At 38.1% G+C, this 19,453-nt stretch overlaps 1 protein-coding gene across 1 annotated transcript in view; it reads right to left on the minus strand.

Annotated features, from left to right (window-relative positions):
- Nucleotides 1–1,516: 1,516 nt before the first annotated feature.
- The window catches only part of LOC128869446 (furin-like protease 1, isoforms 1/1-X/2), a 38,739-nt gene continuing 20,802 nt past the window's right edge, over nt 1,517–19,453 (minus strand). Inside the window, exon 9 of the mRNA XM_054112258.1 lies at nt 1,517–1,875. Coding sequence (XP_053968233.1) covers nt 1,699–1,875 — 177 coding nt within the window. The 3' untranslated portion in view covers nt 1,517–1,698. The remainder of the gene's footprint in view (nt 1,876–19,453) is intronic.

The raw sequence follows: 19,453 nt of genomic DNA on the forward strand, positions 1-19,453 counted from the left end.
AGCTTGAAAAAAAAACACCGTGATGGAGTTCTAGCAAGGCGGATACGTTAAAGGTGATAGCACTAGACCAACAACAACGGTTTGTGCATTAGAGTGTCGCGATAAAAGAAAATAGAAAACAAAAGGAAATGGACGAGCAGCGTGACAGTCGGATAGGCGGCATGCAGTTGAAGTTGGAGCCAGTTTACACGATGACTTTTAAGCCTGGGTGGAAATTTTTTCGAAAATTAAAAAAAGAAAAATAAAAAAAATTAAAAAAAAATGTAAAAAGTGTAGAGAAGTCAACGGAAAAAACGACAATTGAAAACAAAATTTTTTTTTAAATTAAAAAAAAATGAAAAAAGGGTAGAGTAGTCACCAGGGTGGTCACGCACGCACTGTCAGCGAAATCGAGGTTTGTTTCTGACATTTCGCTTTCGCCGTATTCACATTTTCGTACTTTTATTCCAGTGCACTTTTGGCTCGCGCTCAAAGACTAAATGACCAAAGAAAATTATCCACAAAAAAACCACAAACAAAAAGTTAACGTGTAAATCCACGAAGATACCCGACGGCTTCTTTAAAAGAGAGTTTGCAAAAAACCTAGGGTGACAAGCCATCGTGTAAATTGGCTCTTGGAAGCATACGACAGTGCGAATGGAACGGCTTTTAGTCATTTCATTTTATGCTAGCAGTCTAATGTACACAACGAAATAAAAAAAAAAAAACAAATTAGCTGGCTTACTAATATCACCTCCAAAAGATTCGCCTTGAGTTCTAGCGCAACTATCTGAAGCATTGAATTTTCTTTAGTACCTAGGCTAATATTCCCCAAGTTTTGTGTTTTAGCTAACCAAATATTTTTTTTTTTTTCAATTGCTTCTTTTTTTAACATGAAACGTGGCAACACTAGACTAAATTTTTATCATGTTCCTCTGTTCTTCTGTCTAGTCTAGTCTGTACAAATTTGAAACAACCTTTAGCGCGTGTTCAGCATTTTTCTCCTTATTAACTACATTTTTTTCTTTTAGTTTTGTCTGAATGTTATGCATTTCTAGATTTTCGAATTTCGCCAAAAACAAAAAAAATATTTTCTTTTATCAAAATTTTTTGTTGTTGTTAGCTATTTTAGATATTTGCTTTAATTTTTTGTTTTTTTTTTTTAATTTTTTTGCACCTAACCTAAGTTGGACACTTTTTCGCTTAGTTTTCTTTGAAATCTTAACCTACACAGCACTTTGAAGTGAATTATCGAAATTCAAAAGAAATATACAAATATTTTTACAAAAACAGAGTTTTCGGAAAAGAAAGTTCTTAGAAGAGCATTTTTCAAATTCCATTATTACACTGAAAATTTACACGCATCTTAAATATATTTTAATAATTTTTTACGTTTACAGTATTTCTAGCATCTTTTTTTGTTTTTGTGCTTTGTTTTTGTAACTCTACGTTTTACTTCAGCTTTAATCTCAATATAAAATGTTTGCAAAAGTTTTTTGGGTTTAGAAAAAATTTTGCTCGTCAGAGGGTTAATGACTTTTTGTTTTTCATTTTTCATTTTTAAATTTTTGTTTTGCAATTTTTCTTTTTGCTGTTTTACTTTTTGGCTTTCTACTTTAATTTACAAGTTTATTTTATACAGCTTTTGCGTTCTTATCGGAATTTTTAGATTTCTGGTTTTAGTTCTTTGTTTTGTTACTTGTTTTTGGTTAACTGTATCTATCTATTGCCACTTTTGTTGTTGCTGTTGTTGTTGTGGTTGTTGAAGTTGCAGTTTAATAGTAATTGTGTTAATAAAATGAAAATTAAACACAAACCTAAACATCTTTGGTCGGCTGTCGCCTTCAGGCAGGACGTATTCGTCTTATCATTGGCCATCGCACTCGATTCACCAACCTGCAAGTAAGAAGGGGAATATTTGAAACGAAAATATACATACATACATACATAGATATATATATTATATAGTTCACAAATGCAAGTTTTTATCTTTTATTATATTTACTTGTATATAAGGAGAAAAAATACACTGCTGGCGGTTTTCAGTCAGCAACCACAAGTCATTATTGGCGAAATTTGGACCCAATTACAAATTGTGACTGTTGACTGACATTGACTGTTGAGTTGGACATTTTCTTCCATATAGACACATACCCATGCTCCCAATACCAACAATACACACTTCCTTACTCATTCTCTCTTTACCTCTCCTACTTATATTCTCACATCTCTTCTTCACGTTTCTCAATGTGCTTTCTTGCTAACGGATCTTTTCTTTAATGAAATTATCTAAACCAAACTGTTTCTCTTTGTTACATAAAAACAACAACAATTTACATTTTGACTCTCACTACTAGTTTTTAAGCTTATATTTGTTAACTTAGTTGTAAGAATTATGTGACCTTCGAAAAGAACGGATTATTATTAACATAATAAATGCTTTAAATCGTTTTTGAGTGAAAAAATATAGTACTAATATAAATTATAAAATGTTTATTTATTAATTAATTAATTATTAATTTATTTATTTCCCTATTTGCGAAAATTACTATTAAATTATTTGTATGTAACAAAAATCTATAAAATATCGTAATTAGTAGTCACGAATAGCAACTGCAGATTGATATATGAATTCCGACATTTTTAAGAATTATAGTTAGATTTTATTATATAATATGCTACTTGTATATAATATTGTATATGTATACATACCCTACAAGACAGCTGACTATCATATAAGCACTCATATTATCATCATCACTATCCTCATTAAACTACACATTTTCGTTCTAGCCATGGGATAGTTCTGAATGTTTCCCCTTGTCGGTGTGATATTCTACCTCTCTTTTACCAATAGCAATTTCTTATAACTGAGAAATATATCTACTATGCTCTAAAGGCAAGGAAACTAATAATTTGTATTCTTACAATGTAATAACTGCTGACAACTAAACTCCTCATTGTTGTCATCACAAATTTCTCAGCACTAATAATCATACTTCTCATTTTTGTTATCAAAAAGTAATAAGCACTGATGCGCCAAACTACTCATTTTCGATATCAAAAAGTAATCAGCACTGATGACAAAAACTCCTCATTTTTGTTATCATAAAATGTTTTTTTTAGAAATTATATAAAATTAATATTTTTTGTATTCAATAGAAACCTCTTACACATCAATTCGGTGTTTTATTCGAATTCACGAATTTTCAAATGTCAGCCAAGCATCCACTTATTCGGATATGGGGAACATACAACAAATACAGCAAAAATTCACGCTAGTCCTTTTTCCAGAGCAGCCACATACAGCGTACAAATGAGTTGCCTTGCCGTTTAAAGTACAGTAGCTATATTTTTCACTTATATTAAATTGCTTTTGGTAAAAGAGAGATGGAATTCACGTCGATAAGGGGAAACGAATATCAAATGAAATATTTGATTTCCCCCATTAAAAAATGTTGTATATGCCATTCTGATAATGCGAATGTATTAGAGACTAATAAGTGCTCAGCACTGTCTTGTAGGGTAGGCATACCCACTATAGAGATCGAATACTCCATGTCACTAACAATCGATTGGTTTGAATTCGATTGGAAAAAATAAAATTAAATCACGGCAAAAAACAAATCGATTTCTTAACTCCCTATGCCTAAGTTCTTAGCCATTACACATCAAGTGAAATAAAAAAAAAGAACTAAAACAAGTGCGACAAGAGGTTAGCTTTATTACTTTACTTCAGAGACATAATTTCTGAACTTTCCAATAAGTCTACCGAAAGTCGGAATATACAGTCTGTGTCAGTAGAAAGAACCGGTTTTTTTCTTGTAACTTCAAAATATATTTCGTTGTGCTTTTTGATGCATAGGAGTCCCGCTCAAGGGCTACGACGCCAGTGCTAACTCAGGTTAGTGTCATTCGAAACTTTCCCGTAAACACAACCAAACAAAAATGAGTGAGAAGTACGCGAAGCGCTTTGAGGCGGTATTTTTATGCACGCATTCGAAAGAGCCGAAATTGTCTTACGCCGCGGCTGCAAAAGTAATTAAAAAATCAAAAAAGTTTGTTGTGATGAGAATTCAGCGGTATAAACTGTATAAAAATGTTGATGACTTTTCCGAGTGCGGCTTGAAGCGAGTGACAACAAAAAAGCAGGATAAAGTGATCGTCCAACTTTTTAAGCGGGACCCTTCTTTGTGACTACGCCAAGCACGATCAGTTCTTGCTAAAAAGGCAATAGATATGAATATCAACACCATCGAACGTCGACTGAAGGAGGCGAACATATCCTACCGTTCCACATTATCAAAACCACTGCTCTCAGAAAAACATATTGAGGAAAAACAAAACAAGAAAATGGCGTAACAATATTGGACTGGCCTTCCCAGTCCCCAGACGCCAACCCCATTGAAAATGTGTGGGGAACTATGAAAACGCATCTTGCCGGAAGGGCAGTACAGTAAGATATATGATTTAAAGCAACTCGTGCGTCGAGTTCTTACTTTCATGTAAAAAAATTTTAAATATATATACAATATCTTTCATACTTCATGAATAATCGCGGTTCCTTTTTTCTGACACAGACTGTATATATAGATTAGTCACTAGTTGTTGTTTTTGTTGCAGCAGTACATTCCCCATATATACAATAGTATGCACGGAGAATGCTGCTGGAGTGACAGCCCTTGGCCGCTTATTTATTCGGGTCGTTCCGGCCACGTTGGACCGACGTGAGGAAGTCAGTAGTAAAAACTATTGCATGAAAGAAAAAAATGCGTCAAACAAGTCGAAACCTAGACAACGGGAAGTCGTCAAGCAAGTCATATTCTCGATTTTTGCCAGCAAACTAAAAAAACAAGAAAACGTGAAGAGATCAACTGCCCAACACATTTATTTAGGGGATTGAAAACTCGCCAGTTGAGTCCGAATATTCCGAGTGTCGAAGAGCGAAGGGAAATAGTCGGTAATGCGGTTATAAAAATACCCCAAAGTGTTGTCAACTATTAAAAAGTTTTTAAAAAGTTTTGCGCACTTCACACGTACGTGGCCAATCTACTTTTCCACACCCTTAAGTATGTAGGTATGCACAGCAGGAAGATAAAGAAATGTTCGAGTAAAAAAAAACAAAAATTCAAGACGAAAGCCAAGAGCAACGAAAAGATTTCTGATGCAACTAAGTGGCAAAACGTTGTTACAAACAAATGGCTACTTTGTATTTGATTTTCGTATGTATTAGTTTGCGGCGTTGACTGCAATCCCCAACCAGTGATAACTAAGGCACAACAACAACAACAGCATGATGACAGACAAGGAATACACTTAAGAAGTGAAAAGTAGACGCCAGGGAACGACGAAGGCGGAGAGTAGCAACAACTTAAGCAATGCAATGCGTGAATGAGAGACGGAAGGGGAAGGCCGAGAATCCGCGAAGGGAATGGAAAAGAGAAAAACCGGCAACAATGTCAAATATGCGCACAGATCCATACATTTGCCTTGTAACTTTGTAGTCGTTTACGTCGTTTTTCCTCACTCCGCTGGAATGACTCCGCTCGGTCGCTGTACAGCGCCATTTGAATAATGTACGAGTGTTTCAGGCGCTTTAGCGGAATGTCTTTGCCGCAAAGTAGTAGATACGTAGTTAAGGAGACAAAGCCACACACACACACATACATCCATGCATACTCAAGCACACTCAAGCACACAACGGTTACCGCGGAATGTTGCATGTTGCCGTGATGTCTGCTAGAAATAACGCAGTGACCAACGGCGCAAGTATTTCGACTGGTTGCCTTTTGTGGGCTGTCTAACCATTTGCAGGAGAATGGCGGCGCACTTCGAGTTCGGTGGTGTTTGCCAGACGCCAGTTGTTCGCAACATGCAATGCGGGGAGTGGCGGTGTGCGGCAGTGAGCGTCGTGATGGTAGCCGACAAGTGTCATGCATGCAACTTATAAATACACTCATAAATTTAAAGGATCTCGTGGGACTTAGCTGCATAGTCGCAACGTTGTGGGCTTTGCCTTTTACACACTTGTTTGTGCTTGTGTAGCAACTGCAGTGGCAAATGCAACAACTATGTGTCCAACTATGTGCCGCTAGTGGCCAGCTATTTGCACCGAACTGTTGCTTTTACTTTGGTCGCTGCATTCACTTTATTTAATTTTTGTTTTTATTATATGCCATTTGCAACACCAAAATCGTAACAAGCATCCACATGAAAAGTGGAATAAAAAATTATAAGTAATAAAAAAAAAGATAGAAAATAGTTGCGAGAGAATTATAGCGATAGCTGCAACAGTCGTGGCAACAAGCAGTGGGGCAGGAGGAACAGTGGTAGCGGACAGTGGCAGACGAATTGGCAGCACAAGGTTATTCAACTTTTAGTTTATTACACTCTTTCCAACATTGTTGCTGTAATTATTTGTTGTTTTTCTATTTCTGATGCCAATTTTTGTTTATATTTTATTTTATGTTTTATTTTAGTGTTGCTTTTTTCCCGTAGTGACTGAAGTGGCTTTAAATGTGCTCGTGCAGTGTCACGCACACACATACACACACATACACATACATATAGTTCGTAATTTTTTATTTATTTCTATACATTTGTATGCGAGAATTTTCATATTTTGTATCCATGCAAGTTTGTGGTGCACACTTTGCGTCCACAAAGAAAAAAGCTTTTAAATTTTGATGTGAAAAACCTAATCTGCTTACATTGCTTTTGTAGTTGCACTTAAAAATATATATACAGTTACAAATAAATACACTGTAGTATGTACAAAAAACTGAGATGAAATCGTCAATGTTTCGACTTTATTAGCTTGACAATTTCGGGGCTTGTTACTAAAAAAATAAATAAATAATAGGCGCGCACACTTTTGTAAGGAGTTTGGCCGAGCTCCTCCTCCTATTTGCGGTGCGCTGGTCTGTTTCCGCTTATAAATAATTTCTCTCACATGCCCACCTTACTGGATCTTATGACGAGCATCCGGTGGGATCAGCGTAGCCGGAATGATCTTGCCTGCAGCGAGATTAGGTTAGGTTAGATTGACATGGTTGCCCAAGGAATGATCACACTTGGACGAGGAAAAACGGATTCGTCCTTCGTGATTCCATTATGAAGGAGGTGAGGTGAGAGAGGAAGACCGATGGGATGCGGGGAGAGGGCGGGGAAAGGTGGTGCTGGGATGGTTAGGAGGGTGGGTTAGAGTGTATAAACTACGAACGATGACTGCGCTGCATTTGCGTCAACCGCTTTGTGCTACTGATGAAATTCATCAGATTTCTAATGTCAACGCCTGCTTTATCAGCAGGCGCAGCAAAGAAGATGTTGAGATGATTCCACCTCATTCTCCATACATCCATCGCAAAAAGGACTTGAGGTAATTCCAAGCCTCACAGCATGCATTCCTCGCGCATAGTGACCTGTGAGAAAACCCACGAGATTCGAGAGCTGATATTTTGTCAACCTCAGAAGCTCGCCCGACCGCCCCCGGTCCACACGTGGCCGGAAGGATTTCGCGACCTTACAAGTTTGTGTACTTGCCCAACGCTCGCTAAGTTGGCGCGATGCCCATATTTCCAGGAGCAGACCACAGGTAGTCAGGGGGATCCCAAATCTCTCCTTTCGCGGGGAGATCATCATTCGCCTCGCAGTTTCCCGCAATGTCGCTGCGACACGGAACCCAGATGAGGCTAATGTCAAAGAATTCGGACGCAGTCGAAAGTGAGGTCAGGCAGCGAGCTTATTTTCATTCGACTTCGGTTCAGGAAGAACATTTGGCAGCCATTAGCCAACATTTCTTGAGGAAATTGTCTTCTACAGTTGACTTCGGTTCACTTGTTCTTTCAGATAATGATGCCATTCAGGGATTGTTAAAGATTAAAAACTCTTCTCAATCGGATGACGACGATCTTAAATTCTTATTTTCCTTCATTTTTAATAAATCCATATCTGAAGGAATATTTGCCGATGATCGAATGGAGGTGAACAAACACTATTAGTGAATAGATATTCTGCCGAAATAAGACTATAAAATCTTAACTTTATTCTGAAACTGTCACACCCATTTCAGAGATTTTCTTCTCTAACGGTGGTTCGTATTATCACCGGGCAATATCTAAAGGGAGCACATGGGAAATGACTTCTAACGCAGCAGCAGGAACGAGAATGAGCTGGAGAGCGTTGAACACTTTGTCTGCCACTGACGGCTCTTGACAGAACGCGATATCGCTGCCTAAAGTCTTACTTCTTTGGATGTCTAGCAGAATTAGAATCGGCAGAAATACAAGGTGAAGACTGGTGTAATAAAAATATTTTTGATGGCGCCATCTTTTTTATGAGTTAGCGTGTTAGAAGTTACATCTCTAGCTGACTTCCAGTGAAAACTTAGTGACATTCGGTTCAGTGGAAGTGGAGTTATTGCGTCTAAAGCCTCAGTATGTTTGTGTCATCGGTACAAAAATGAGTTTCGAACAAAGAGCTAATATCAAATTTTGTTTTAGAATCAGTAAAACGTTTACCAAAATATTCGATTGATGGAAAAAGTTGATGGCGATGATTGTCTATCTCGTGCCAGAGTTCATGAGTGGTTTACACGTTTCAGAGATGGTTGTGAGGATATAAATTACCCAAAATCAGTAATCATCGAATGGCCCCAGACGAGCCATCACTCAAAAAATCGCATTTGGAGAAGTCAAAAATCATGTCGATGCTCACTTGTTTTTACGATTCAAAGAGTATTGTCTACAGAGAGTTCGTGCCAACGGGCCAAACCGTCAATGCAATTTTCTATCTTGGCGTTTTGAAGCGTTTGTTGCATCGCATTCGTCAAATTCGTCCTGAATACCGCGAAGGAAGAAGCTGGCGCTTATTACAGGATAATGCACCAACTCATCGACCCACTCTTGTGACTGATTTTTTGACTAGAAATCGCATTTTAACCATTAATCACTCACCGTATTCGCCTGATACCTCTTCGCCCTGTGACTTCTACCTATTCGGAAACTGGCATTTGACAATGAAAGGAGCACGTTTTGTGTCCGTAGAGGCCATCCAAAAGGGGCGTACCCACATCCTGAACGACATTCCTGTCAATGATCTGAAACACTCTTTCGAAAAGCTTTTATATCACGCCAAACTGTGTATCGAGGCCAGAGGGGACTATTTTGTATAAATAAACTCGAAGTTATCAGAACGAAGCTCCAGCCATTTCTATTTTAGCTCAGTCTTGATTATTTTGGACTTACCATGTAAACAGTATTTTGTTTTATCTGAGAGATGAAGTCGTGTCGCCATATTGAGAATTGAAAGTGGGAACTTGAGTCCAAACTAGTAAAATCGCAATGGGCTGTCAAGTCTAAGTGGGCCCTCTTTACTCTCTTTACCATTATGAAGACGTAATCCAACGCAACCTAACCTTTCTCTCTAAAGCGTAGTATTTTAAGCTCGTGTTTTAAGTGTAATGGCTGTCAAAATCTATACAAATTGCAGTGCCGTGAAATATGCGTGAAGTTTCATACGTATCTCACGGCAAAGTAGTACTCAGATGTCGGCAAAAAATTGTTCACACCTATTTACTTTGCATATGTACAATAATTTAAAATTGAACGAGAACTGACAGTTCGTTTGCGAGTGAGATGCCTGAGTTCGAATACTCCGAAGATGTGGCATTTGTAAGCGAAACGTCTTCGCAAAGAGTGGAAGTAAATATTTTTTTATATATTATATTTTTTATTTTATTATCTTATGTTATGTATTATTTGTTTAAAAACACTTTTTTTGCCAAATTCGCCAATTGCTTGTAGGGCGATACTCACAATTTGTCGTTTCATCTCATTTGAGAATAAATGTTGCTAGCAACATTTCACGGCAAGCCAAATGCATGTTGCTGGCGAAATTTCACGGCTGTGAAGATTGCACTACCTTTAACAAAAAAACCTACATTTTCCCAACACTAATCCTAAATCTGACACGCCCATTCTTATGGGTTTTCCGATTTAAGCAAAAACCTACCCGAACAAACATTTTTACTGAACGGGTATTTCACTGGAATCCACAACAAAATTTATATTTTTGCCTATATTATCTGTATGTACCACAAAATCTTAAATTGCGAAAGTAGACGTGAAGTACATCCGTAGTGTTGGTATACCAAATGAGATTTAGATGCTTCTGTATGGTCAGTGAGTATGTCTGTATGTATGTGGATTTCATCTCCCACGAGCACTCACTATTAACTCATGGCACTGTAGTAGTAAATATCCCATTACTTTTTCATCCATTTAATGTCGCCTGGCACTAAAAGTTTGGAGCTGATAAAATTAGATATTCCAGCGTTTGAGTGCACTTTAAAAATTTTACATTCTAAAAATGTTGCTTATGCTGGAATTGTACCAGGGTAACAAATACATTTTCAGTTGAGGATTAGAGATATGTGAGCGTCAATGTTAACTTAATTAAATTCTTTAAAAACTTCTTTGATAAATATTAGAAATTGAATTTTTATACGAGGGAAACCTCTTAACTGCCATTTTGTGTAATTAACAAATTTGTGACTGCAGTACATAAGGTGAGAAGACTTTAATGCTTGTAATAGGTATTTACCTTTATTTACTAGGCGAAAAGTGTGTACAGCTACCAGCTCCATATGTACTATGTATATCGGTACAATTTAATTCTAATATTGTTGTTGTTGGAGCAGCTTACTAAACCCTGCCAGTGCGATGCACGAGTAGAAGTAGTTTCCGGTCGTCTTCGTTAACGCTAGACCCAGGAAACGTGCTGTTTCGGCAGGTTGGGTGCAAAGGGACAGAAGTGTTAGATGAGTAGGTTTGATGGAGCATGTGAAAAGGTGGTTAATGGCGTGCGATGTGCCTTCACATGCTCGACATAGGTATGTTGGGTATGACGGGGTCGATTCTGGATAGGTCTGCGTTTAACCTGCTACAGTATCCAGAACGCCCTTGGGCAAAGTTATGCGGGTCTCGCGGGATAGCTCTTCATTTGCAATAGGGGGTGGTTGGATTCCGATGATGGCATTCAGAGGTCGGGAGTTTAGGAACGTGGTTAGTGTCACCTGATAAATGTCGTTTAGTGTTTGTCTGTAATACTGTAATACTGTCCGGTTCAGTAGTTATCAATGCGTTTTGTCCTGGATCTCGTCAGAGTAGTTGAAAATATGCCTCGTGATGTGTCTGGGAGGCGGCTCAGGTTCTAGCATGTGTCTGCATGGGTGATACCTTCGGTAGCATCCGAGGAGAAACTGACTTGCTGAGCATTTTATTGTGCTCCTTGACAGGGAGCATGGAAAAGCATTGAAAAGGACACATACTAACCAGTAGAGGAAAACATCAAAGCTTATACGTCATTTAAATATTTCATGTAGCACAATGGACTTAATTGTGTCTGTGCTTGCTAGTCTGTCTCGACAAAAAAAAAAAAATATTTCGTCCTTCAGTGGAACACACAAAAAATTATATTTCGATTTGTCAATTCATTCTTTATTTACAGGCCATTAGAAGATGAAAAGCCAGAGAATTTTCTTTACAGTGGAAATAAGCGAATATCGTGCGGTGGAGAAATTCTTTATTTTGGAAGAACAGAAATAGAACAGAAATTCATAAATCAATAGAAAGTGAGAGTGTTAAAGGAATCCGCTTCTTCATTTTCACATATATCTCGACCGCTTTTAGGGTTTAAATGATAGGAAAGTTATTGCTTCATCCGGTATTACCCCCCAGGAAGGTCGTCATTTATTCAGACAGCCAGCAGCAATAAAAAAGCTAGAGTTCAAAAGACACTCGTCGAAAACAGTAATAGAATGTTATAAACTCCACTAAATGACTTATCCCAGTATTTCAATTAGAACAGTAACTTCAAAATGGGGAAACCTAACAACATGCGAATTAAGCAAATTGACATGGCCGAAACTCAGCAGTGGTTGTTTAAAATGCCTGCTAAATCTCAACAGAGAGGTGCTTCAATCGGTCATTTTCTAATAGGTAACCATGCTACCAGGCTGGGAGTTCCATACTACGATTATTGTAGAAGCTGCTATCGTATAGAAGAGGACGAAACAGACACCTGCTTTGTGGGTGTGAAGGTTTAGTTAAAAGAAGACTTTATACGCTTGGTAGTGCATTTTTAACAGATGTAGCGGATATTTTGCATCTCAAACTAACGAAACTAAGCTCGTTTATCACAGCTGCAGGATTGTTTAAAAGAGATCCCATAGTGTAAGGAAAAAGTTAGGGTGGTATCACAACGGACCTACGACAGGTCTAAGTGTGTCATACCGGCAGCCACCAGACCTATCTGCCTACCTACCCAGTGTCGCATTCACTTGTAATTCAACAAAAATCTGTGAAATACAATATAATTTGCCCATCTTCCGTAAAATCATTACATTATAAAATGATTGAAGTTCGAAAGAAAATGAGCCGTCTCCAGCCAGCAATAAAGATCAAGCGGAAATTGTCAAAGGCAAGAATATCAAAAATGTTAACGAACTAGAGATTTGCCATCACTAGAAAATAAAAGAATTAAATAATTAAAGTAGCAGCCACCGCAGCCGAACGGGTTGGTGTGTGATTACTAGGGCGGGTCGATTTAAAAATCGCTCATTGCTCTGTGAAAATCGTATTCTAGGGATCAAAATAAGAAACTTTGCCGAAGGAACCATACCTCTAAAACGAATTCTGATGCCCCCCAATTTGGTTCGAACGAAAATCCCACTTTGACCCATTTAGAGTGCTCCAGTCGAGTCCAAATGTATGACCGACCCCCCCTAACTTGGGACGGCCGATCCACCCTTGCCAGTGGCACACCCCCTGGAACTCCCCTGGGGGTTCCCCATACAATCATTTCAAAATATCACTATTTTTGGCCTTTACATGAGAAAAGAAACTAAAAAGTTCGACCCAAATTGGGGGACATCAGAATTCGTTTTAGAGGTATGGTTCCTTCGGCAAAGTTTCTTATTTTAATCCCTAGGCGATGGGCGATTTTTTTGCCTCCCCACAAATCGACCCGGCCTAGTGACTACCATTCGAAATTGCGCAGGTTCAAAATTCTGGGCATAAAACACCAATTGATAGAAAAGTTTTTCCTAATGGCGGGAGCTGCTCGGCAGACATTGGCAAACCTCCGAGTGTATTTCTGCTTCACAATCCGTGGTGGGCCACAGTTTCATTAACAATTTTTCTCCACTTTCTTCTATCCATGGCTTCATCTGTCCAGTTGTGTACGTTCATTTCCTTAAGATTTTATTCGACGTCCTCTAACCATCTCTTTCGTGGGCGCCCTCTTTTTCTTGCTCTAGTCGGTGTTAAAATAAAAGCTGTCCTAGCATTTCGCTCTTTAGGCACGCGGCCCATCTATGTCGTTGGAATTTGACAAGGTCCCTCCATTTGATTCAGGTTCCATGGCCACCATAACTGAATAGATTTGTGCGTGACTAGCATCAGCAGGGCCATGGTTCGAAACTCACTGTGAGCATGAAACACCATATCACAGAAAAAGGCTTTTCTAATACCAGCCGCTCCTCGGCAGAAAAAGGCAAACCTCCTAATGAATTTCTTCCATTTGTGGAAAAGCACCAAGACGCGAACAATAAATAGGAGGAGGAGCTCGGCCAACACCCAAAGAAGGATGTGAGCGCCATATAAATTACAAGAAGAATATACAAGAAGAATAATCAGCTGGTTGCGTATACAGTTTGATTTTAGGTAAATTCAAATCGAAGCGCAAACACCGAAGGAAAACATCAACTAAAGTTGAAATTAGCTCACGATATATTTTTTGTTTATAAATCGCAAATTGTAAAGTCCCCCAGCAAATAGTCAAAAAGCGCATAGAAATCCAAATTTCAGGAAACACAAAACCTGTATTTCAAAATGGTGTAATTTTCATTTCGACTAAGTCTAAAAATCTTTCTTGCACTCTTTATTTCTACATATTGCGGTGTATGTAACACCCATTGCGATGCCGCATGCGGAATTATCTTGCTTTCCCAAACTTACTTTCCTAAAACCAATGTGAGTCATTAAGAAACTTTAGAATATCCCTGATTTCTACTGAGCGGAGATTCTCCAACTCATTGAAAAGTTGTAAATCTACGCCTGGATAGAGCAGGACAGTGGCAGAAGGTGCAAAATCGTCTCTTACACTGATTCATCTAGACAGCTTCTTCAGAAGTTGTATGTTTGCATGCATATCCTCTGGGCGTGTCTGCCTATTAGACAGTGTGAGGGAAATGATGACGAAAATTATTAGGACGGAAATCAGTGTGCTAGGATTTTATGCTTTTGTGATTTTGGCTTAGCAAAGTTTAGCTTAGTGCGCTTAGCATTGAGTTTCGGACACAATTTCGGCCGATTCTGCAGGTGGATTCGTTGCGTCATCTTTCGTTCCTTAATCTTACAAATTCCTCAAAGAAAGGTAGTTTACATGTTTGTAAAGGTATGCCTATGTCATTGGTTGTGTACTCTTTAGTGAGTTTGGTGCCGAGTTTCGCTTGTTCATCTGCCCTGCAGCTCTTTTCGATGTTGCAATGATCAAGAACCCAGGTTACTTTTGGGCGAAGTGACTCAGCTTTTACGTTAGGAGATGTGCAAAATTTCATCAATGACGATAGACTACCAGGTTTGGTCTTCAGTAATGGTGAATCCCGAAATTGAGCGAGTAACTTTCGCTGTCACCACCGGGGATTCGGCGTGAAAATTCTGTCCGATCTTTTCATACTTATTCATAAATTCGTCCAATCAGTCGTTGCTCAGACGGCAACGAAGCAACATAAGTAAGAACTGTGTAGATTTCTTTCGTATATCACAAACATAATTTAAAAATTCAAAACTTGCAGCGTCCTTGTGAGTCCGTTTTGCTGGGAATTAGAACTAATCTGAGTGTTGTGAGTAAACTAAGTTTCTTTATATAAAAGCTTCAGTTCAGAAACTAATATTTTAACGATTTCTTATTCAATAGTGATCAAATGATTTAGTAAAAAATAAATAAATATTTGGCGCGTGCACATTTGGTGAGTATTTGACCGAGCGCCTATTCCTATTTGGGGCGTGCATTTTGATGTTGTTCCACAAATAGAGGAACCTACAGTTTCAAGGCGACTCCGAACGGCAAATGGGTTTTTATGAGTACCTTTTTCATGGTAGAAATACACTCGGAGGTTTCTCGTTGCCAGCCGAGAGGCGACCGGTATTAAGAGAAAATTTTTTATAAATCATTTAGTTGTTTCAGGCAGAGAGATTCGAATCTACGCATTCCCGAATGGTAGTCGCGCACCAACCCATTCGGCTATGGCGACCGCCAATTATAATTTATTAAATGACTGATTTTAGCAAAATTTCGACTACATAGTGATTAAACGCTTTCCAGTAAAAACGCTTTCACGGCTGGAGACATTCTCGTAGGTTTTTCATGGTTGTCATATTAGGAAGAAGACTGTGAAATAACTTGTATGATATTTATTTGGGGATATTTGATGAAAACTACAACCTAAATATGCCATTCTGAACCAAATGACTTCTCAGTGAAACGCGCAAACCTCAAAGCTTCTAAAAATGTTACCGCACTTTTTAATGAAACGTCCATTCCTTTACTTTATTTTCATTACTGCGGAAGCGAATACCAGCAGAAGTGGTGAAAGATATAATTTTGCTGAACAAAATGCGAAAAACGCACGATTTCATCTATGACAAACACATACATGCACAGCCTTGTCTATTCCTATTTGCTTAATTTTTAATTTATTTGACTTTAGTCCTTTTGGTTTTCAGTTTTCAGTGTTCAGCTCTCAGTGCTCAGTTCTAATTTTTTATTTTCTATTTTTAGTTTTATTGTTACTTTTTGTTTTCTGTGGCGCAACAAACTAAAAACCGCCATCAACTAACCAGCGGCAAACAAACAAAAAATCATTCAACCAACTAAGCCGGATCCATGGCAAAGCAAAGAGTCCCACGGAGTCTAAATACTCGTACAATCCATTAAAATGAAGCGTAACATAGTAAACGGGGAAAGCAAGCGGACGACGATGCGAGCAGCAACATTGGCAAATTGCCCGCTGGCAATGTTGTCAACACATCACAACGAATTGGAATTGCCAAAAATGAATTTAATGCAGATTTCTGAGAATCAACATGAGTACAAACATGCATACGAATGTGCTTTCATATTTATTAGGGGTGTTCTTATTTGCTTACAAATTATTGAAATTAAAAAAAATTGTATCTAACTGCTTTCTTAGAATTGTTAATCGTTGGAAATTAAAAAAAAAAAAAATTTAAAAAAAAAAAAATTAATAAAAAAAACAATTAACTACCCGTTTTAATTTTTGCCAACAAAATGTATTCTTAGAAGTGGTGGTCGAACGGATAAAATGTAGTACAGACGCATCGAGGCCACAGGCACACAATTCCACAGTTCCACACATGGGGAGCGGAGGACTTTTTACGTATTCTGTTGTGCTAGTCTCTTCACTCCATAACAGCTCTTCGGGCTTTCTATTCCATATTTCTGATGTATTCTTCGTCTAACGCGAGCGCTTTATTCACAAGAAATGTGCCCCAGATGAGGCATTGCAAGGCCGATGAGCTAGCCAGAAAGGATACTAATCTTCCACTCTTTAAAACAGAGGCAATTTTATATTGGAGTTCCTATGGCAATTTGCAAATTAAGGATACAAATTATATAAGTATTCTCCAGGTGGCCAATTGGTCATGGAGAGAAGAAAACACTTGTGTTGCAACCAGGCTAATTTGGCCGCAAATAGATAAGAAAAGGTCAGGAGAATTGCTCAACCTCCCAAGAGAGAACATCGCGAAGGTTGTGGCTTGTATTACTGGTCTATGACTGTTAGGTAGACACTCTTCTAGGCTAGGAGTATTTCTCATTTCTCATGAATACTGCAGATGTTGTAGAGACGAGTAAGAGGAAGAAACAGCAGAATACTTTGCTTGTACTTGTCCAGCCTTAGCTATGAGTAGAGCAAGGTTGTTAGGAAAATATTCATTTGACTCTCTTACGGAACTATCCGGTTGTTGGAATAAAATCCTACGCTTCATAAGAGCGTCTAAATGGTTCCATGATGAATAAACACTAAGGTTCCTGTGCTACACAAATGCACCATAACCGACCTACAAGGTCTAAGTGTCATAAGTTGGCTACTCTAAACCGGCTACCCTAGTCGCTGGCATCTAAAATACTCGATTTACTAAGGTGGAAACGTTGGCTGCATTTTTCGGCATCTGTGCTATTTCAAAAATTATTTTTCATGTTGTAAAAAAAGGTGGCTTGGTAGCTGCAAGCCGTACCATATCCAATTTCTGCCATATTAGATTCTTTACTGTTAAAGCACAACAAAAGTTAAACGCGAACTCGTACATTGAATATTGAATATTGTATTCCTTTAGATATAATAAGAGCTCTTATATACATACAGTGAGCCAAAAAAGTTTTGACACAGTGAGTTTTTTTACAATATTTGTAATTCTTTCATGCCAATTTTTTCGTTAAGTTTGCATAAAAATATAATTCATACTATTGGGTGTATTTTTAAGAGCTTGAGAACGGAAAATGATAACGCAATACAGAAATATTATGGACTTTTTTTTAGATGTGATACTCGGCATATGTATATATGTCCGTCGCGGCTCCCAGTTATGTGGTCCATTCGATCAGTCAACTTATTTACTACTTTTTCCAATAAATCTGGCCGTATGGCGTCAATGGTTGCTTGAATATTGCAATAATTCGATTGTTAAGCGCGCCGTGTGGCAAGTTGCATCGTATGGTTCGAATTGAATGTCATCGATGTTTAGCTGATTAACTTTTGGAAACCCAAATTCCGTCAGCATGGCTCGATAACACTCGCAATTCACCGTTTCGAAAAAAATAAGGACGATGATGCCGTCAGTGCTCTATGAACTTCACGGAGAGAGTCACTTTTTTTAAAGTAAAATTCCAAAATTTGTAAGCGTTTTTCTGGCGCTAAACGATTCATGATGACTTGCTAAACCTTACTAAACGGAAATGTCAACACGGTTTGTCATTCTCAACTGTCAAGCCATACTTATTGATATCGATAGTTCTCATGTAGCTAAAAAAACACCCGATGTGATAAAATCAACATGTTTTAAAGTTTTAATCTTTATAGAACATTAAAAAAGCATCAAATTTTTAACAAAATTTCGGAATTTTTACTGGGAAATTTGATTTTTTTCTGGTTTGCAGTTTTATAGCTCATTTAATTATAGTGTAGCAAGGTGGAAATTCCAGTTGATTTTGAATACTTTTTTTTTGCTGACGATCTTGTATTCTACAATGATTGAACGCTTGAAGGGAAGAAAGTACAGAGACCGCGGTTTTTTTGGTTTTTTTAGCTTTTTATGTTGAACTAAGTGTGGAACCTCAATTTTGATCCACAAAAACTATCCAAAATCTATATTTTTGTACAAAATTAATGAAAAAATTTAGCATGAAAGATATTGCAAAAAAATCACTGCGCCAAAACTTGTTAGACGGACTGCATATAATTGTCGTGCATACCCTTTATCGCGGTCGTCGTGGCCGAATGAGTTTGTGCGTGACTGCCATTCGGTAGTGGCCGGGCATGAAACACCAAAATATAGAAACATTTTTATCTAATAGCGATTGCCCCTCCGCTGGCAACGTCAAACGTTCGAGTGTAGTTCTACAAAGAAAAAGCTCCTCATAAAAATGCGTCTGCCGTTCGGAGTCGACTTAAAACTGTAGGTCTTTCCATTTGTGAAATAATAACAAGACGCACACCACAAATAGGAGGAGGAGCTTGGCCACATACCCAAAAAAGGGTGTACATCCTTTATAGGTGATTGATGCAGCTTTCTCTTCAATAAAGTTTTATACTGCCTACGAACGGCGAAAGTTTTTTATGCCCAACTTTTCCATGGCAGAAATGCAATTGGAGATAATTATCTACCAAGAGGCGTTGTTACATATACGAATATTTTTCTATCATTTCTATACTCGTATTTTATAACCACTGTTAATCATGACCCAGGACCTACTGTCATTATGGGTTTTGCTCTTAGAAAATTTGTTAGCTAAAAGCGGACATCTCTCATATAAAATATACAAAAAGTGTGTTTGTGCATTGCTCGTTATTGGAGCTTTCGTTTGGTGGTCTGCTTGTGAAGGCAGCGCAGAATCAGCGTCATTGTTGAGCATCCAATGACATTATCGGCCTGCGGACAAATGTATGTACATGGGTTGACTGCCGACGAAACGGCCGGACGAGCAGAAAGGGTAAATTCATACACAGCCCATTTAGCACTGCATCTACTTTAACGTGTACCTTTTACAGATAGAAATCATATTCAACATCAGCGGAGATGCATAAAGAGATTTTTCGTGTTCTTCAGATCTACAACTAATTCACTCTAGCTTAGCTTCTCGAGGTTATGTTTTCCACATCACTTAACGAATT

The sequence above is a fragment of the Anastrepha ludens genome, chromosome 2 (assembly GCF_028408465.1).
Source record: "Anastrepha ludens isolate Willacy chromosome 2, idAnaLude1.1, whole genome shotgun sequence".
Taxonomy (NCBI): Eukaryota; Metazoa; Arthropoda; class Insecta; order Diptera; family Tephritidae; genus Anastrepha; species Anastrepha ludens.